At 42.5% G+C, this 21,435-nt stretch overlaps 1 protein-coding gene across 1 annotated transcript; it reads right to left on the reverse strand.

Moving 5' to 3' along the window:
• Window positions 1–2,833: 2,833 nt before the first annotated feature.
• Window positions 2,834–21,435, reverse strand: SERINC3 (serine incorporator 3). Its single transcript, XM_015099893.3, has 10 exons — window positions 21,304–21,435; window positions 14,686–14,847; window positions 13,932–14,122; window positions 12,281–12,360; window positions 11,490–11,627; window positions 11,194–11,363; window positions 10,315–10,405; window positions 8,209–8,389; window positions 6,358–6,585; window positions 2,834–5,496 (listed from the first exon to the last, which is right to left on the reverse strand). Exons 1-10 carry the CDS (start codon window positions 21,340–21,342, stop codon window positions 5,358–5,360), a joined length of 1,419 nt encoding a protein of 472 aa, XP_014955379.1. The 5' UTR covers window positions 21,343–21,435; the 3' UTR covers window positions 2,834–5,357.

The following is a 21,435-nucleotide window of genomic DNA, read 5'->3' on the forward strand; positions in this document are numbered from 1 at the left end:
ACAGAAAAGCAGCTTGTCCAAGGACACACAGCTCTTAACAGTTAAGCAGCACTGGGATTCAAGGCCAGGCACTCTGACTGGAGCCCACAGTCTCCTCCTGATGGCTGGAGTCAGCCCCCAGACAGACCATAGAAAGAAGGGAGGTATTTATAGAGTCAGAAAGCGTCAGTGTAAAAAGTGGCTTGTTTTCTGGCTTCCTGGAGAATAGAAAGCAGAAGTTCCTAGTTTTTTGAGACCCAGATTGTAATTGAACACTTCATTCTGGAAGCACCTACAAGTAAACGCAAACTCCTTGAGGGTGACTTGGGTGTGGCCTGCTCAGCTCTGGTCGCCTGCTGCTTAGCTGTTTCTCTGACCTCATGGCTTTGTCTCTGCCCTCTGTTCATCTCCCCAGAGGAGACAGGGGCTAGGTCCCCATCTGTGGCGGGTCTGGTTTGTTGGCGATGGGCCAGTTGAGAAACCCTCGGAATATCCATGTTACTGCTGGCTTTGATGACGCAACAGTAAGTACTTGACCTTGCAACATACCACCTCTTCAGGTCAGCATTCTCAAAGGAACTCTGTTTCTCATGTCTGGAAAGACAGAGTTCATGGATCCAATTCTTTTTACCTCCATAACAGTGTTAAAAGGATCAACTTAGGTACTTTGGGAGTTTTTTCTGTGAGTCAGCTCTTTCTGGTTTCTCTTCTAAAATACCCCTTAGTTTTCTCCAGTGACCACGCCTCACAGTACTTGTTCAGCACTTCTATACAATAAATGGCACCAAATGTTTCATGTTATCGCATTTAAAGCTGCTGAGTATGGATGGGGACCTCCCTTGTGGTCCAGTGGCTAAGACTCTGCACTCCCAACGCAGGGGGCCTGAGGTTCAATCCCTGGTCAGGGAACTAGATCCTACATGCTGCAACTAAGAGTTCACATGCTACAACTAAGACCCGGCCCAGCCAAATTAATACAAAAAAAAATTATATATATACTTTTAAAAGCTGGTAATAAATTCCTTTAGGGGCACTACTTTTATGGAAGAAAAGAGAAACTTTAACCAAATGTTTGCTCTCTTATCTGATAAGGTACCAACCCTCTTGGAATACACTGACCCAGTAGGACAGCAGTTACTGCCTTCAAGGAGCTACTAATTTTCCTTCATTAGTAATGGGTAGACAGTCAGCTGGCCTGGCACCCCTACATGAAGCAGTCTCTATAGTTTATCTCCTACATCCTTACGGGCCAAGGGAGACTGGGATCTAAATCAGCCCTGGATTTGTTTCTCTGCTTTGCTTCTTACTAAAGTGTCTATGGGCAAGACACTAGCCTCTCTACACCTCAGTGTGATCTACAAAAGGGGAGAATCAGCAACACTTTACAAAGCTGTGGATAATATCCGTTCCTTCCTTGGGACATGTTGCTATTTGGGGGCAGCTCTCATTTTTCTTCACCTGAGGATGCAGGCACCATGTGACTGAAGTCACCCCACGGTAGTGAGGAGACTACTGAGCAGGTGGCCCGATTTGGGCAGTAACAGGATGGAGAGACCGACATGACGTGTAAAGAGATGAACAGCAGCTCCCATTAATAAGCACGAGCCTGGCATCAGCCATCCATCCATGGAGATCAAATACATGTCTCATAGTACTGAACAGTCACTTTAGCCTCAATATCTAAAAAGAAAAATATCATCAATCAGGGACTGGAATGAACACAAAAGTTGTCGGGTTTAAATTAGGTCTGAGTTACGGTTTGGTCCAGAACATCAAAAGCACGGAAAACCAGGTCCACAGCCATTCTTTGGGAGTATCTTTGATTATCAAGAGTTTTATTTCCCATCCAACAGAATGCCTAGCAAGAGCAACCCAGAAAGGGAAATCCGAGAAGGGCCGACAAGCTTTCTCCCAGCTCTAAGCGTGCAGAAGTGGCAGCCACACTGTTGCCTTTAATGAATTCCTAGGGCACACAGCTGACCTCGGAGCCAGGGCCCCCAATCAGCAACAGTGCAGGACAGACAGGCCTGCTTCATGGCAATGAGACACCAGGGGACTCTTCTAGAATGGGATGACACCATGAGGTCTGAGGATTCAAAATACCCTCTTGCTTTACAGAGGAATCCTAAGCTTACCTAAAATACTGATTTTTTTTTAATGCATGTGTATGATTCAGCACTCAACATGTATAATTCACTTGAGTCTTGAGTACACCAGCCTAGACAGCATATTAAAAAGCAGAGACATTACTTTGCTAACAAAGGTCCATCTAGTCAAGGCTATGGTTTTTCCAGTGGTCATGTATGGATGTGAGAGATGGACTATAAAGAAAGCTGAGTGCTGAAGAATTGGTGCTTTTGAACTGTGGTGTTGGAGAAGACTCTTGAGAATTCCTTGGACTGCAAGGAGATCCAACCAGTCCATCTTAAAGGAGATCAGTCCTGGGTGTCCATTGGAAGGACTGATGTTGAAGCTGAAACTCCAACACTCTGACCACTTGATGTAAAGACCTGACTCACTGGAAAAGACCCGATGCTGGGAGGGATTGTGGGCAGGAGGAGAAGGGGACGACAGAGGATGAGATGGCTGGATGGCATCACTGACTCGATGGACATGGGTCTGGGTGAACTCCAGGAGTTGGTGATGGACAGGGAGGCCTGGCGTGCTGCGGTTCATGGGGTTGCAAAGAGTCGGACACAACTGAACGACTGAACTGAGCTGAACTTGAGTACACTACTGGCTGTCCCAGCAACAGGCCAGTTTTAACTTGCTTTCATAACCAAGCAAAGTAGGGACACTGCCCCTTCAGTTTTAAAAGCGAATTTGTTATTTCAAATTAATATCGAAGTTATCATCATGAGAAAAAAATAAAAACTTTATTGGACTCTGTTACACTTATTTTACAGTTTAGTATTGCTTTTAAGTGACATAAGGTGGGGGAGGGGTGGTACATGGTGATGTTTTTAAAGTTCAGGACCCTTAAAGGTCTTAATCTAGCTGGCCCTTCTTTAAGGAAAATGGGGTGACTGCTTTACACCGGCAGCGTAAAGGGCTATACCTTCCCTAACTGTCCTCCACATCCCTGGCAATTTTCTCTCTGAGCCAAGGCATAAAGTACTGGTTTAAATGGTAGCAGTTCCAACAGTTCCTATCAAGCCCTGCTTCCTGACCCCACACCTACAGCTCAGCTGAGACTGTCCGCTCTAGGCCCTGTCTAATTCTGTAAGAACCCTCAAATCTCACCTCCATTAGATTACGGCTGAATAACTCTGACCTCTGACTATTGACCAGTCTCATTTTAGCCCATGTGGCGATGAGCGGCTACCACCAGCGTGCTTACAATGGTTAAGCACTTTGCAAAGTAATTTTACTCTCTAAATGCTCTTCTGTACCAAGATAAGCTTTCAAACAAAGGAAACACTGAGGCTCAGATGGCTTGTCATTTGCCTAAGGTTGTAAAGCATAGTATGTACTCAGTAAATATTTACTGACCAGCCTGACAGAAAATAACAAAGCATGCTTCCAAACCCAAACAGCCATCTTCAGAGCCCACCTCCAATCTTTCTTCTAGCGCAGGTTGTTCCTCCGCTTCTGGTTTTTCTCACCATATAAACAGCACCACCAGAGATTTCAGGTGGCTAAACTAGCATCACTCAGGAATAAACCTCTCTCCCACAGCTAATCAACTGCCAAGTTAAAACGTTTAATTACTGAGGAACTCTCAGCTGTCAATTTCTATTCTCACTTGCCTTCTCTGCTTCAGATCTCATAAGGACTGCCCCGGTCTCCTTCTCTAGATCCCATCTCCATACATCAGCTGCAGTGACTGACGAGACCATCTGCCCACGGCACTCTCTGTTCCCTGCTGCCCCTGCACAAGGTCCAAACTCTTCAGTGTGGTTTACAAAGCCCTTCGTGGCCTCGTCCCAGACCACTTCTCCCCATTAAAGCTCCACTGAACACAGTGTATCTATTTTTTAAATCTCCCTACCCTTCACATGCAGTTCAGTCTATCCTTCAGCAGTGCCACTCCACTCCCCTATTCCTCTCATTCGTGAACTCCTAACGTTTCTTGGCTTAGATATCACTTTTCTCAGGAAGCCTACCATGACCCTCCCCACCCGGCACCTCTCCTGTGAGTTCTCTGCAATTCCTAAATCACAGCACTAATTGCAACGCCTCTTTGAAACGCTAAGTCCAGGCCGGCAGAGCTGGTGCCTGTCCCGTTTGCGGCTGTACCCCAGGCCTGACGGGGCCGGTACAGAACATGCGGTGCACCGTCGCCGAGCACGCAGGCTGCTCTACCCTACTTCCCTCTGTGCCACCTCTCCCAAAGAAGCTTCCAGAGAACGCAAGCCTTATCTCTCATCTACCCAAGTGTCTTGCCCAGGAAAGACATTTAGTAGAACTTCTGAATGAGTTCAAGACTTTACTCACTGGTCAGACCTTAAATTTTAGAAGGAACAGGAGAGCATTCCAGAAGATGCTTTTTAAGTCTTACTGCCCAAAAAAGTCTAAAACAATGAAAAACCTAAAATGCTGCTAACTCATCAAAGCTGTTAAAGAAAGGACCTTAAAAAGTGTAAGTCTTTCTATTTTAATCAAATACCTTTATAGTGCAAATATATTCACATGCATTTATAGTTTACATACTTGTAACAAGATAATGACATAGACTAAAGCTGCACCAGTTTTTCAAGTGAATCTTCAGCTTAACCAAACATACAAAGCGTTTATTGAAATTAACATTTCTAGCAAAGCCACAGGCTTGAATCAAGCAGCATCAATGCTGTAGTATAAAAAATAAAAAGGAAATAAAAAAACTTCAAGACGTAGCAGCAGCAGCCATACCAACAACCCCTCTTCTGGGGCAAGACCTGCACACAGACTCCTTTCCCCAAGCACTGAGTTTAAGGACTGAACAGAGGGCCTGTATCACACAGTAAAGACTTTCACAGAAGAAAACTGTCATATAAATGCATTATTATAATTACTTTGTTCTTTAAAGATACTGCAATAGAAATATATTAATGACAACCTCAAATATCCAACATTTTTGTCTTACATTTTAAATCAAAGTTGTAGGAACCTACAAGTCTTAATAAAGAACTCTCTTCACAGCACAGCTGTAGTTCACTTTAAAACACAATCTGTTCCTTTTGCTCTCTATCCTTACAAATAAACATAATAGAGATATAAATGAAAGGTTCTGATCCTGCATCAAGCATTATTCCATCTTGCCCTCCGATATAAACCTGGATATAGTCTTATTTGCAAAGCATTTGCTTAATATATTAGTTGAAGCGAAAGTAAACAGTAAGGGAGCTTTCAGCAAAGGAGACCTTTATGAATTTCAGTGGTGTCCTTGGCACTCAGCTTCAGCTGAAGTCTCGATTGGTGAGGACAAGCGGAGCCACAAGGGTCCAGACGTAGAGGAGGAGGCAGAACCAGCTGGAACTGATCTTGACCCACACAGCTGGCCACTTGCTAGTCATGCTCTGGAAGTTTGCATCAGGGCTGAGAAAACGGCAGAGAGTTAGGTGGTTGCTGTTGTTTAGTCACTAAGTCCGACACTTTTGCAACCCCAGGGACTACAGCCTACCAGGCTCTTCTGTCCATGAGATTTCCCAGGCAAGAATACTCGAGTGGGTTGCCATGCCCTTCTCCAGGGGACCTTCCCAACCCAGGAATCGAACCCACGTCTCCTGCTTGGCTGGCAGATTCTCTGAGCCACCTGGGAAGCCCCTGAGAGTTAAGTAAAGGAGCCTAATTTCAGCATATAGGGGCCCCTCAGCAAAAGCTAAGAAAGTCTCCACTGAAACTCGCCTGACACTCACTACTCTGTAGTCAGTTACCAGAAGGGACTTGAGAAAGTTGCTATTTTTTTGTTTTTATGAGCAGGGGGCTCTGCCGCTCAAACAACTTTTATCTTTTAGCCTGCATGAAGACCTCTGACCATTCCTTGCAAAAAGTTCTTCAAGAACATCTGGCTATTCTACATACTGGTAAAATTCAAGACTGAAATGAATTTACTGAATCTTCCCTGCTTTACCAGATGTTTCCTTTGATCATAATACTCTACATGGCCATCTCTAGACAAAGAAAACTCAGGGAACAAAGACAAGTCAGATCACTTTATGTCATGATTTTCTCTCTCGAGTTACTCAAGTTTGGAAGGGCTTCCCATAATTTTCACTGTAGGCATTCCAACTGGATTTTAAATGCAAGAGGAGAAAAAAAATTCAGAAGTATTTCAGAAAAACGTGAGCACTGAACACACTTTCATTATATGGGTAAAAGAAGAGGATTCTGAGGTCAGGAGCTCTTACAGGCAACCCCAGGGAGCTAAGTGGGCTTCCTCAGTTCTCTGCCTCCTACCTGTACCAGTTGGTCAAGGTCATCATGATGTACAGGGAAGCCGAGCAGAGCATGAGGTGGAACATGGAGTAGTTGTACTGCACCCCCTCTCGCTCGTTGTCCACTGCCCGCCGAGGCCGTCCGTCTTCCTCATCGCTGGCGCCATTGGCAGCCGTATCACGGAGGATCACGCTGTCACTTCCTGACAGCGTCAGCTTACTTACTTGGCTATTGCTGGAATTGCGGATGCTGCAAAGTGATCCCAGGAAGGTAAATCAGAAGGGGGCCATGAAGATGAAGTGCTGTCACGGGCCTGTACACGTGAAGGTTATTTCTAAACTGCTCCTGCTTTGGGGACTGAAGGGCTTCTGAAGGGTTTGCTTAAAGTTCTGATCCTAACAGTTACAATTTGGTGCTTTAACTGCCTGGAGGGGTTTCCCAGAATACACTATGCTTACGGTGTCTTCTCCCAGGATTCCAGAAGTATCTCTCCTTTGCTCAGAATGCAATGCCTGCCTTCGCCCAGCTAACTCACTCACTCTTTAACTCTCTAATCATACCGTGTCCTCTAGGAAGTCTTCTCTGATGTCACCCCATCACTAGGCTGGATTAAACTGCCCTAGTTCCTTATTCTTCCTTCTGCTGTATCACTTAACCACTCCTGTCTTCCTTGCTATTTACAAGGAATGACCTGGCAATGACCTTAGTCATCTATGCATTTCTAATATACAGCAGATGCTCACTAAAAGTTTGTTAAATGACTGAATTTAAAAGTACATACAAATAAAGGACAAATTCCACATGAATATCTCAACAGACATTAAGAAAAAAATTTTTTGGCAAAAATCTGATACTTTTTTATGATAAAAACTCAAACTAGAAATAGAAAACTTCCTCAAATTGATAAAGGGCCTCTATGAAAAAGTTGTATTTAATAGTGAAAGATTAAAAGCTCCCCTCTTAAGATCAAGAATCAAAGGAAATAAACAAAAATAGTCACAGAGAGCATGAAACAAATGAACATAGCTATAAGCCAATAAAACTTTATTTAGAGAAATAGGAAGTCGGCCCAAGCCAAAATATGGCTGCCAACCCATATTTTAAGCAATAATTAAAAAAAGAAAAAAAGGAAAAAAAAAGGGTAAAACTACACATTATGTGTGCAAAGCTGTCCAAATTATGACAAATTCATATGTATTCCAGAATAGTGTACTATTATACTATTATATAGTATGTTCTCTGTTTTTAAATTATATATCAAGTGATATAAAATTATGTAACTATTTATAAAAATATACATAATAATATAGATACAAATAGATTAATAGATAGTAAGTATAAGCAAAATAAAAAAGTCTGAAATAATATGTGCCAAAATTTAACCACAGAAAAGGTGAATTTAGAGGGAGGACAATTTCATTTCCTACTTTAAACTGCCCTCACTTACACTGTTAGTTTATATAAATATATCCTGGCCTATTTGTATTATTTCACATTTTAAAATTATTAAAGTATCACACAGTATTAGATAGACAATATCAATCAATAAAAATGGGTGAGAGAATGAGTACAAACTGCTAACATAGATTGTATCTGAGGTTTTGGATTAAATACCAACTTGAGCATTTCGTGCATAAGATTCTGCTAGTTCCGTATATTATTTACAATGATCATAAAATAAACATCACCCTAAACAGAGCCACTATTCTAGCTAATCTAGAGTCAGGTCAGGTAAGGGCTTTATCTTCCTATACAAAGGAGAACATATCTCTTAGTAAGGCTGGGGGGAATTATTTCACAAGAGGATTTACTGAACTTATAGAAACATCACTTTAGAGTTAACTGAGGCAAGTCAAGGACTTTTTAACTTACCTAGAATAGGAAAGGGAGAGAACAAAGACTAACAGCCCAGTGAAATTCTCCTTATTCAGAGAAGGCCCGCTCTCTGACGGCACAGCAGGGGTAGGGGCTGGAGCAGTTGTATTCGCAGGGGCCAAGGTGGATGAGGCCATGTGTGTGATGATGCTCAACAGGCCAGGGTTGCAGGAACGATCTGACAATGAGAAACTGCTTTTTGTCTTTAGGGATAACTCATCGGGGTCCAAAAGGATGTGAGGGGTGTGTTTACACATCACTCAGTCATGGTAACAAAACACAATTTCAAACATGAGAATGTTATACTTCAAAGAACCTGCAACTGGGCAGTAAGTAACACCTCTGTATTGCAATCAAAGACTTGGTTTTTGATAAAGAGTAAAGAAAACTACAGCAACAGAGTATTTGTCCAATTTTATAAATGTCAATCTCAATTTAACTGGTTTTGAAGTTTAACTAGCAAGCCTTTGGGGCTCTACAGTTGTGCGCTTAAAGTATAAGGAGTTTACACAGACTTAGAGAAGGAACTTGGAGTTACCAGGGGGAAGGGTGGTGGGGAGGTTGGGATGGACATGTACACACTGCTATGTTTAAAATGGATAACTAACAAGGACCTACTCTGCTCAATATTATGTAACAGCCTAAATGGGAAAACGTACAACTAAATCACTTTGCTGTACACCTGAAACTGTCGCAACATTGTTAATCAAATATAATCCAATATAAAACAAAAAGTTTAAAAAAGATAAATTTGTTTGCAAAATAAGGTAGATTCAAAAAATTGGCCTGGTTATTTAAAAAAAAAAAAAAAAGGGGCACAAGGAGTTTATCCCTATTCCTGTCTCTGCACAGTTATATAGGAATACAATAAAAATAAGTTGAGTCATCATTGGAGGGTCTGCGGTAATGGTTTTCCTTGAAAACTAGTCCACAGTTCAGTTCAGTTCAGTCGCTCAGTCGTGTCCGACTCTTTGCAACCCCATGAATCGCAGCACGCCAGGCCTCCCTGTCCATCACCATCTCCTGGAGTTCACTCAGATTCACGTTCATCGAGTCCGTGATGCCATCCAGCCATCTCATCCTCTGTCATCCCCTTCTCCTCCTGCCCCCAATCCTCCCCAGCATCAGAGTCTTTTCCAATGAGTCAACTCTTCACATGAGGAGGCCAAAGTACTGGAGTTTCAGCTTTAGCATCATTCCTTCCAAAAGAAATCCCAGGGCTGATCTCCTTCAGAACGGACTGGCTGGATCTCCTTACAGTCCAAGGGACTCTCAAGAGTCTTCTCCAGCACCACAGTTCAAAAGCATCAATTCTTGGGCGCTCAGCCTTCTTCACAGTCCAACTCTCACATCCATACATGACCACAGGAAAAACCATAGCCTTGACTAGATGGACCTTAGTCGCCAAAGTAATGTGTCTGCTTTTGAATATACTATCTAGGTTGGTCATAACTTTCCTTCCAAGGAATAAACGTCTTTTAATTTCATGGCTGCAGTCACCATCTGCAGTGATTTTGGAGCCCCAAAAAATAAAGTCTGACACTGTTTCCACTGCTTCCCCATCTACATACTATATTGAGAAACAATCCCATAAGACCTACAAAAGGAGATTTCCTGCAGCTATTTCTTCTGAAGCCTGTACCACCAACATAAAATTCAATTAACGTAATTCTACAAAGGGCCAAAACAATGTTGCCTTGTTCAGCCCTTAACTAATCTGATTTAGTCTGGGTAAAAGCCTGGACATATAAGGTCCTTCAGGTGGTCCTTTAGGCTTTCAGCTCTGAACAGCTAGGAGCAGACATGGAGAATAAAATTTGAGAGGTAAATACCAAAGGCATTGTACATTTAAGTGAAGTTTTTGTTTGTTCATTTGTTTGTCTGACATTTGCTCCAGCTCTAGTTCTGGCACCCACCAAAGGAGTTATTTCGTACTTTCTTTTACTCGTGGTGTGCATGGCACAGCTTGTGGGATCTTAAGTTTCCCAACCAGGGATCAAGCCTACACCCACAGCAGTGAAAGCTGAGTCCTAACCACTGCCAAAGAACTCCCATTTCTTACTTTCTTTCCATCAAATGCATGTGCTTTTAAAATTTGCTTACCAGGTTCATTGGACATGGCTGACCACGTGAGGTACATGGTGTAGAGGGTGATGAGAGAAGACTGCAGGAGGCCAGAACGAGGCTGGTGTTCCTATGGAATCGAAAAGAAAACAATAGGAACTGCAAGGGCTGGATTTCTAAAAACGTACTTCCTGGGACCCACTGAGCTGCTATTGAGAACCTTTTGACCCTGCTTGACAGATGAAAGATGACAAGTAACCTTTCAGTTTAAGTTAGCTTGAAAAATAACCAAGAAAGAGGAGGCATATACCACCTATTCTCAGGCATTTCTTAACCCTGGAAATTCCTGTGTATCATACAAAGGCTTGGATTTACCACTAGTTCCCTGGTATAGTGAAATCAAAGCTAAGCCTTGCCCTTAACTAGCGAGGTAATTCATCAACTCTCTGGACCTTCAGTTTTCTCACTTTTAAAAGGAGAGGTGATGTTCTTTTCATATTTCATATCTGAAGATCCATGAATTTTTAAAATATGGTATTTAAATGAGGAAACTCAGGAGCATGAGTTGTGTTTTAAATATTAAAATCATATTTTTCTAGTTTAATTCCCCTAAAATACCTCTGCTAAAGATTTCTAAGACTCATTCTTGTGATATAAACAATTTTATAAGGATAATAAATTCTCAAGTTACATAGTTTTTCCCCCCTTAAATAATAGGGAAATTATTCATTTAATTATAATACTGACATTCAATGGCACATTTTATGATTACTTATGAAGACTTTATCACGCTACAGTAGAAAAACATTTAAGTAGATAAACTTGGACATAAATTCATACAAAAGGTTACCTAGGTTTCAAGTTTAGCATTAATTAAAAATCTCTCATAGGAGGAAGAAGCAGAAATCATAACCATACCTGAATTTTTGGATGGATTGACAAAACAGAAATCACCACACAAAGGATCAGATTAAAACTGATGAAGAACTTGTTTTCTGTGCAGCCATCTGGTTTGGTGTAGTATTTGTACAGCAACCCGGCAAAGATGATTGACAGGATATAAAACAAGCTTGTGATAGACAGTAAAGCTAGAAAATAGAAAATGAACATGAATGCTCACAGTTATAACAAACTTTTAAACTAACGAGGATCAATTTTCACCCAGTTTAACGTAGTATAATGCAGTGTGGCTCTCATAGGGGTTTGACACCTACCGGCATACCAGCATCTTGGATTCCCTTCTTCCATTCGATTTACCCATGATTCATTCCAAGAGTGAGCAAAGTCTACCAACAGCACCAGCTGGATGAGGATGAAGAAGAAAGCCCCTACCATGCCAATAACAAACCAGGCTACAAACCAAAAGCACAAAGTTATTCTTTACCACAGGAGTAACATACCAGAGTGTTACTGTCCAACGCACTAAAAAGGTTTCAAGTAAGAAAAGGTAATAATAAGACATATTCTGTCTTGAGCAGTACAGCAAGATTATCGCAATTCCAAACTCAAAGGCATTCTGTGACAGGTGTTCTGTTGGGTTTCAGACCTTTTAAAATCTATTCTAGCTTGTGCTAAGGAGAGCCCATGGTCTAACATTACAAATGGAAAAGATGTAAGCCCTTTCCTTTACTCATAGGGATATAAATCACAATGGAAATCCACAGATGCCATATGACGCCACAAAAAGGAAGCGGGTTAAAACGGGGATGGTGGAGCACACGGTTACAAGTCCTTATGCTGACAAGCCCGATTAACTTCATACTGCCAAGTGAGAAGGGAAACCTAAAATACTGGCAAACAATTAACATCTGGTTTCAGAATAGCTGTGAAGTGGGCTGAATGTCTCCTGGCTTTAATCAGTCAATTAATATCTTAATATTAGTATCAAGTCATGATAATTGAACACCATCTCACTTAATTACCAGTTCTGCGAAATCAGTAATGAATGCAGTCATCTATAGAGTTTGTGTACATTATAATTAGCCCCTGTTATAGTGAACCATACCTGTGTTGAAGTGGCCTCCAGGAATATAGAAAGATCCAACCATGATACCAACAATGGCAGCAATTTTGAAGAACCAAAATCTATTAAAATATAAAAGTACACTTATGAAATGCTAATTTTTCCCTTTCATTGAGAAAATAAACTTCTGAAATGTAAAAATAAAGCCTTACTAGCCACTTTCAACATGATTGGGCTTGTTTCTTCATCTGACATGAAGCTACTTCACTCAGTATTTCACACGGTTTGAGGACAAATATTAGCAGAGACCCAATCATTCACGTTAATAAGAAAGAAACACATTACCTTAGAGTTTCCCTGCTTTAACAGCTCGTTAAAGAACTCCTCCATTTGTGGCCTTGCCTTCAAAAGGCTTGTCTAAATTTTTTCAAATTTCATACCTTCCTACCTACAGCCTAGATAATATATCCCAAGACTCTTTAACCACCCCTATAGATACTTGCCTCTGATGTATGGGTTGCTACAGCAACGGGGACTTAAGCTGTTTTTCAGAAACCGGGAGTTAGTTTTTGTCCAGTTCAAGCTGGTTAACACTGGTTGGGACTACTGACCCTACAACAGGGCCTGCACAGGGTGTTCAATGAATTCAGAGTGCCAAAAACTCCACCCCCTGATTATGCTAAGTATCCTGTTAAAGAAAGTGAAAGTGAAGTCGCTCAGTCGCTCTTTGCGACCCCATGGACACCAGGCTCCTCTGTCCATGGGATTTTCTAGCCAAGAATACTGGAGTGGGTTGCCATTTCAAGCTTGTAATTAAGATAAAGACCTGTGCAGAACACCGGTTACAGCACCTGTTCCTTACCTTCCCATTCCCACAAGTAAGACTACCCTGCTTCTTTATCCCGTAAGTATCTACAGCCTCTGGCCTTCAGGGAGGCGGATCCAAGATGTGTCTTCTGGGCTCTGCTGCAAATCTCAGCATCTCAGTTTGGCAAGCTGCACATCAGGCAACTGGACATAAACCCCTTGCCCTCAATCACACAGCTCATCACAAGTCCAAACCTGGCTTTTAGTCAACCTTTAAACACTACTTTGCATGGCAGCGTGGAAAGCAAGCAGCTTTGGAGCTGAACAGATTGGAGTTTCAATCCCAGCGCCAACCCTCTCTAGCTGAGAGATCTTAGGCAATTTCTTTAACCTCTCTGAAATACATGTAAAAGAGGAACTGGGGATCAGGAGTGGGAAGCGACAGAACATGTGAATCAGTGCCCCAAATATATTCACTATTTATCTTTCTGTATCCTGTCTAAACATATCAGGTACATGTTTATCTTTTAACAACAGAAAAAAAAGTGTGTGTTTCTGTGTGTGAAGTGCCTAGTACAATGCTCGAACGGTTTCATAGGTGTGCCGAGAAATATAGGAACCTGACGCAAAAATATTTTTAAAAAATACTAAATAAATAAATAATACAAAAAAAAAAAAAAAGATTCTTGTTGTCCACTCTACCTCCGCTATACTGCAGGGCTCCAACTGAAAATGACCTTGACACAACTTCCCATGTATAATAGATGAGAAGTACATCTGGGCCACTGATTATATACTGCACTGCTTTCATCAAAATGGCAACATTAACCGCTGAAGGCGAAGATACAACACTGTGACAAGTTAACAATAAATAATTCCTACCTACCCATTGTGTATGGCTGCTCTGGGATCTTTACTCGTTTTCACATTTAACATGAGCAGAGAAAAGGCAAAGAAGAAGACGGCCAAGGCAAAGTTGATTCGATACACAGCTTTATAACGAACCAGCACATCACAATCTTTATCCATAATATCAGTAATCCTGGTACTAAGTCCTTCATCACAGAATCCAGGTATCTGGAAAGAAAAAACATTTTAATGCTAAGGGAATACCCACATTTAAAGAGAGATTCGATCCCACCACAGAAAAGCCTGGATTTATAAAACCGGCCACTTCAACAACTGCAAGACCCTCCTGTGGGACTTTTTGCTTTGGCTTTCAATTCACTTACAATCTTGTCACCGAACAATATAAACAAGTTGCATTTTAAAAATAAAAGTCAAGTGCTCTCTTTTTGGCCCTTCTCTGCAAATAAAGGCTAGTCTAGATTAAAATATACTTTATTTAAAAGAGCTTTGAGGCCACTCTTTTAGTATCTTTTCGAAAGTTGTTAGACTAAAGATGTTGCTTCTGATACTACCTTTACTTTGGGAAAAGATTAATACCTTCCTACTCTGTCTTGACTAGAACTGAAATGTACGATCCCAACCAATCCACTGAACTTGATTGAGTTTCACAACAGTGAAGAAATAAATACTAATTACAACTAAAATTTTTGCAAAACATAAAATAATTAAAACCACTACATTAATAATGTTACTTGTTATTGTAATGTTAATGTAATGTTACTTCTACTTACCTTTTTCAGCTGAGTCTCCATCCCCTCATGAAACATGATAAAACAGACAACGGTGCCCAGGAAGAGGATGAAAGCGTAGATGAGGCGAGTCAAGGTGGAATTCTTACTGTTGGGACAGCAACTGCACAGCAAACACGACGCTCCGCCACAAAGACATGGGACCTGCAACGGACAGAGCATCGCCGCGTGAGACGGCCTTCAGCGGCCCCTTCCCGGCATCCAGGACAGAGGCCAGGCACCCCAGGCTCCGAGAGCCTTCTCTGAGAGTCAGAGCTGGGAGCAAGTGGTTAAAAGCACGAGCTCTTGTCGGAGCCGCGTTAGGCATTACTGACAAACTAGAGGCACGGCCCTAAACCCCCTCCCTTTGTTCCGTAGGCACACACCCAGAATGAGGAGTTAGGCTTTGTGATTCTGACTTGTGTTTTCCTTTCCTCTGCTGAGTTGACTGAAGAGAATATTAAGGTGCTTACTGTTTTTGAGAGGAGCAAGAGAAGGCATAAAGCCTTCTGCAGCTGTGCTCAAAGAATAATTCATAAAGTTAATCACTGACATTTGTTCAAGGACTTTTACAAAAGAGTGTTCCAGGGTGAGCACAGAGGCCGCAGCTTGAGACCATGGGAGGGATTCCTATCTGAGGCCCATTTGTGAGAAAAATGTTTATGGCAAAGAAGTTTGCTGAATTTAGGGCTTAGGAATAATTTAAATAGTTAGAAGCTAAAGATTTAAGGATTGCTGTAATGTTAGCATATTCTACTATAGCTTACAGAAATTAGGGACTTTAGAGATATTATTAGCTAGAAGCCCTTTCTAAGAAATAGTGAACTTAGGATACTAGGGGCAAACAGGACTTAGAAAGATACGAAATAAACTGAGGAACGCGGTATGCAGCCCAGACGTTAGCATGAGTTACAGTGTATTCACAAGGACACATGAGAAGAAGTAGATAAGAGAATCGCTGAGGAAGGAACTCCTTTTGAGGGGCAACAATGATTTTTGGAGAAAAATAAATCTGGGTCAATGGGAACTAAAAATATCAAACCTCTGACCTAATGCTTTTGTAAAAGTATAAAAGAGAATCATAAGCTTGAAATAAACAGGCAGTCCAAAGAAAGACTGAGAGGCTGCCTCAGTTTCTCTCTTGCCAACACCGTCCATCCTGAGGGTATCCCTGGATCCTGCTGAGGCTGGACCCCAGCAAGCTCTGGAGTCAGTGTTATTTCTACCATTTTACCTCAGCAAGTTACAAAATGTAAGCTTATTTCTCCATGTGTAAAATAAACTCAGTAACAGAATCTTCCTCCTTCAGACACTGCTATATTAAATGAGCACTCAACACAGTACTTAAAACATAGTAAAGGCCCACTAAGTGTTGGTTATGTTCCCACAGACAGCATATTTTGTTTAAAAACAATATATCTTAATACTGAGAAAAACTGAAACCTAACTTCACCTGCTGATTTCTGAGAATCCTAGCTACCAAATCTAATATTACAGCATAAGGCAACATTACACAGAAACCCTTACAAATAACAGAAGCAAAAGACTTTTGGCTCCACTGAAGAGTAACCCAGAGACTCCTCAAAATTAAACACAGAATTATCATATGACCCAGTAATTCCAACTCACACATACACCCAAAAGAACTGAAGCAAGTATTCAAACAAAATTTGGACATGAATGTTCCAAACAGCACCATCTACAACTGTTGAAAGGCAGAGACAACCTAAATGCCCATCAGCTGGTGAATGGATAAATAGCATATAGATACCCACAAAGGGCAGACTATTATCTAGCCATAAAAATGAAGTACTGATAGCTGGTACAACATGGGTGAACCTCGAAAACATGATGCCAAGTGAAAGAAGCCAGACACAAAAGGTCACATACTATGTGATTTCATTCATATGAAATACCCAAAACAGGTCGATCTGGAGACGGAAAGCAGAGGAGTGGTTTCCAGAGGCTGGAAGAGAGGTGACTGCTAAGCGGACACTGAGTTTCTCTTTGCGGTGGTGAGAATGTTCTGGAACCAGACATATGTTATGACAGCACAACATGTGAATGTACTAAATGACACAATTATACTCTTTAAAATAGTTAATCTTATGTTATGTGAACTTCCCCTCACTTGAAAAAAAGAGTCACCTGGATCTTTGGTCAGCTAAACTCTCCTAACGAGCATTCCAGACGAGAGGACATGCTTTGAGCCGTTCTTCTATATGCCTGATTAGGAAACCACTTGAATTGACAGGTGACGTTATCAAGGCACATTACAAGGATAGGCTAATTCAGAATCATCAGCAGAAACAGCAGATGCAGACACTGGGGGATTCTGGTTTACAGTATGGCCCCAGGGATAATCTTTTATGAGATAATGTCAGCAGTATATAGCACCTAGCATAATTTCTTTCATAGCAGGGGCTCCATATATCACGATAACCAGTAATATCCATAATCAAAACAGCCATGGGGAATTGACCCCCCAGCCCCAGTCTTCAATCCTTAACTACAGTCTGGGTCAAAAGACCATAACAGAAGTCTGTGTCTGGTCATAGATAGAGATACAGACATTTTACAGCTAAAAACAATGACACTAATTGCTTCCAGTTCATTTCGTCTGCACTCACATGCTTCTAACTCCTTTAGCTGTTTTTCCTCTAGCCAATTAATAATAACTGCCCACTGTTTGCTATCAATTGAATTATGTCTTCCAAAATTCATACGTTTATGTCCTAATCCCCAGTGCCTCAGAATGTGACCTGATTTGGAAACAGGGTCAATACAGATATAACTCCATAAAATAATGTCTTACTGGAGAAAAGTGGGCCCCTAATCAAACATGACTGGTGTCATACAAAGGAGAAATCTGAATACAGCTGAGCATCACAGAGAGAACGTCATGCAAAGATGAAGGCAGAAATCTATAAACCAAGGAACACCAAAGATTGCTGCCAAACCACCAGGAACTAGGGAAGAAGCCTGGAACAGAGTTCTGGGAACCAACCTGGCTGACACCTTAATCTCAAGTCTTCTAGCCTCCAAATGACGAGCCAATCAATTTCTATTATTTAAGTCATCCACTTTGTGGTCTTTTGTTATCCAGCCCTGGCAAACCAGTACACCTTCTTACTTGTTTATAACTGTCTGTACCTGGAGTGGGCAGGGGATGACCACCTAGCATTCTATCTTTTGCACCTTACACAATAGGTACTCAAACTGCGCAACAAACGTATCTTACTATATGTTACGTCACTCCCCTATTTTCATGATCTGTGTGCAGGTTAGAAAAGAATTTCCAGACACGAGACAGAATAAGAGAAGAGTTTACTGGAGTGGGAGTCTGGCTGTTAGCACAGAGGGCCAACCTCCGGACAGACCATGGAGAGCCACCTGTTAGAACAGTGGGCCGGTTCAAGGGAGAGCAGACCCCTTCGAGAGTTACTAGGAGACCTGGGTTTGATCCCTGGGTCGGGAAGATTCCCCTGGGGAAGGGAACGGTACCCACTCCAGTAATTTTGCCTGGAGAAGTCCATGCAGGGAGGAGCCTGGCAGGCTACAGTCCATGGGGTGGCAGAGAATCGGACACAACGGAACAACTAACACTATCACTTTCACTTTTATAGCCTCAAGACAGAAAAAAAACCCTGCTGGAAGGGTGGCATTAGGTGCTTGGTTAGGGTGCTAGAGGGTGAGTATTACGGTGAGTATTTGTACCTAATATGGGGTCAGGGAGCAGGCTGGTTTAGATCAGGGGGGTTCATGGCAACAGTTGCTATGGGGCTCAGACAGTTCCAGAGATGACCTTGGTGTGGAGCTCCGCATCTGTGACCTTGGTATAAGGCTCCACACCTATCTCCATAAATAACTCTACTTGAGATAAGCTGGAACCTGGGACCCTTTCCCAGAGTGCTTGCACCTGGACCAACCCTTGAGCAGCAGAATACAAAGAAACTGTAAGGGACTAAAAATAACTGCCTGCATGAACAATAAGATACAACAGGGCCATAAACCAACTGCTACTTCTGAGCCGCGGAGAGCAAAACAGCACAGGGTATTGTGCATGGTCCCTGCATGTAACAGCAGCAAGGCGGGGGGGGGGGGGGGGGGGGGGGGCAGACAGCTTTAGCCACATCTCTTACTCAACCCACTGATCCGTCCCTACCCACATCCCATTTAAGGAACCAGATCCTCCACCCCTTGGGAGCAAGCAAAGGCACCTGTTGCTTGTTTTTCCTTCCTCCTGCTTGCCTGAAATTCTCGTCTGGCCTCCTACTAATTTCTATTGATTAAAGAGTCCAAGCACCCAGGCTCACTCTTCCTGTTGCCCGGGTCAAACACCGTGCAGCCATCCTAGATGCCTTCTTTTCCCAAAACTCTCATTCCATTTATCCGCACACCAGCTCGAACCTCAAAATGTATCCGGAATCTAGCTACTTTCACAGCATCCTCAGTCATCACACTGGTCCAGTCACCACTATCATCTCTCACCTGGATTAAATGCAATAGCTCCGCTGCTACAGTAACCCATTCAGAACCCTGAGTTAGTATAAAAATTATCTTAAGATGAAAACATGTGAGATTCCAAAGACACAGGGGGAAAAATGCCCTCTCAGAGCATTTCTCATCTGACTGAATGTAGCAACTGCCATAAATTCTCTCTCCAAGGGAGTTTTATTGCCTTGAAGAAGAGAAAAAGACCTCTGCACTCACATAAACAAGTATTATCACACACTTTCTTATCTCCTGTTTGTTCTCCTAAAAACCCATTCCCCTTTCCTAAAGAAACCTCTTTGTTCTTCCCAGGGAAGCGCTTTCCTGCACCCCTCCACCCGTTAAGAAAGGCATATAATAAAATCCTATATTCTAACCGCTCTTTCAAGTTGTTCATCTCTGCAAACTCCTACAGGTATGTGGGTTGCACAAGTACAAACTTTTTTTTCTTGCTAACTTGTCTTAGTTTAATTTGCAGGCCCGACCACTAATCCACAGAGAACAGGATAAAAGGTTTTCCTCCCCTAGCACTGCTTTACCCTTTCTTTTTCACCATCTATTCTCCACACAGCAACACGGTGTCAGTTCACATCATTCTTTTCTCTAATGGATCCCCATCATCAGGAAAGAGTAAAAGCCAAAGTCCTTAGGTTGATCACTGGGCATCTACATGACTTGGCTCCCTTTACCTTTCTTTTAATTCTCCTTCCCTTCACTCCATTCCCTGGTACACTCAATTACTTGCTGTTCCCATTGAACAAAAGAAATCAGTAAACTATAAAAGTGATGTATAGGTAGAAATGTTTTGATGGCATCAGCTCAAATCTTGGCTTTATATCAAAGCCACCATGTGTTTCAGATTTCAAGTTACCATATTACTCCCTAGTTAATGACCTTCTTAACTATTTTCCCCTAAATCTTATTTTGTAAATGCTGCAATTTTGTAAATATACTGTAAGTATTTGCAAAACACTTATTTTGTAAAACACTGTAAAAATCAACTGGCCAGGATTATTTTTTCACTGTGACGGAAAAAAGTACAGCAGAGGCCAAAGAATTATTTCATGAAACTTGTATCTAAACAGGTGTATTAAATAAACCATGTAAGATTTCTTATTTTTGGCAAGGTCAAAATACTGGAAAGCCACGAGGCCCTTAATGACCAATAGCTCTTTTGCTTTATGTTCAACAATCTTAAAGGATGGAAAATATAGTCTGTCCCTAAGATAGGGACGTGGAATGAGCTGAGATTGACTCCTTGGCCAATTAAGTCAGGCGGGGAATTAGGAAACAAGGAAATGATGTGAAGGAATCATGCCCCTCTGAAGTGAATGTATGAGTGAACTCAGCATATTCTCTTCCATAGATACCATAATTTTCCTTTTGCAAATATGACGTTTACAATTTACAAACTGATTCAACCCATATATACAAAGTGATTCAACCCATTTATTCACTTCATCCTCACAACAGCTCTGGAGGCGAGGAATGCTGGGATGATGGTCCTCATCTTAAGGGAAGCCAGAAAGAAATGACTTGTACGAGGCCCCAAAATGTTCAGGCCATGACTTCCAATTCTGAATAATCACAAGGCCTTCTTTCTCTTGAGCCAGAATCGCACCCAGGCCTTGGTTAAAAATCTCACCTCTGCCACAGACTCTGTAGCTTTGGCAAATCCTGTGCTATGGGATAAATATATTATCCACACACACCCCCTGCCCCCACCGCCCAAATAAATGACGCCACCCCAAGGCGGCGCTTGGAAATGAACCAGAGAGCCCCGGCCTAGGGAGCCCAGCCCCGGCCCCATCCCAGCTCCAGAGGAACCCAGAGCCGGAAGGCTGGCGGGGGCGGGGCGATCAGATTGTAAACAATGGAGACCTGGCCTCTTACGTTCCTCAGCAAACGCAGGAGGAGAACGGCCGCATCCGATCGCAGCGCGTCGCGGATTTCACCCTGGACCTCCCCGGGTTTGTATACCCTCTGCAGCCCAGGGCCGGCCCCCCAACCCCCTGGCCTCCGGGGCCCAGACCCGTTCGGGGCTCACGGCTTGGGGAGCCCTGTCGCGCCACCCCCACCCCAGCCCCAAGCCATAAGACCAACAGAGACACTAGACCCCGAACTCACCCAGCTGGCGAGGGAGAAGACGCCCAGCACGGCCCCCATGGTGACGCGGGTGATGGAAGCGGCCGACACCCGAGTTCAGAGCACGGTGGTTAACTGCCGGCTGAGGCGTCTCCCCAGAAACGCGACGGTTTC

The sequence above is a fragment of the Ovis aries genome, chromosome 13 (assembly GCF_016772045.2).
Source record: "Ovis aries strain OAR_USU_Benz2616 breed Rambouillet chromosome 13, ARS-UI_Ramb_v3.0, whole genome shotgun sequence".
Classification (NCBI taxonomy): Eukaryota; Metazoa; Chordata; class Mammalia; order Artiodactyla; family Bovidae; genus Ovis; species Ovis aries.

Coding starts and splice junctions, on each gene's coding strand:
- SERINC3 (XM_015099893.3), bottom strand. CDS start 21,342: ATGGGGGCCGTGCTGGGCGTCTTCTCCCTCGCCAGCTGG. Junction 14,123..14,685: donor TGGAGACTCAGCTGAAAAAG/GTAAGTAGAAGT, acceptor TTTTCTTTCCAG/ATACCTGGATTCTGTGATGA. Junction 12,361..13,931: donor AGAGCAGCCATACACAATGG/GTAGGTAGGAAT, acceptor ATATTTTAATAG/ATTTTGGTTCTTCAAAATTG.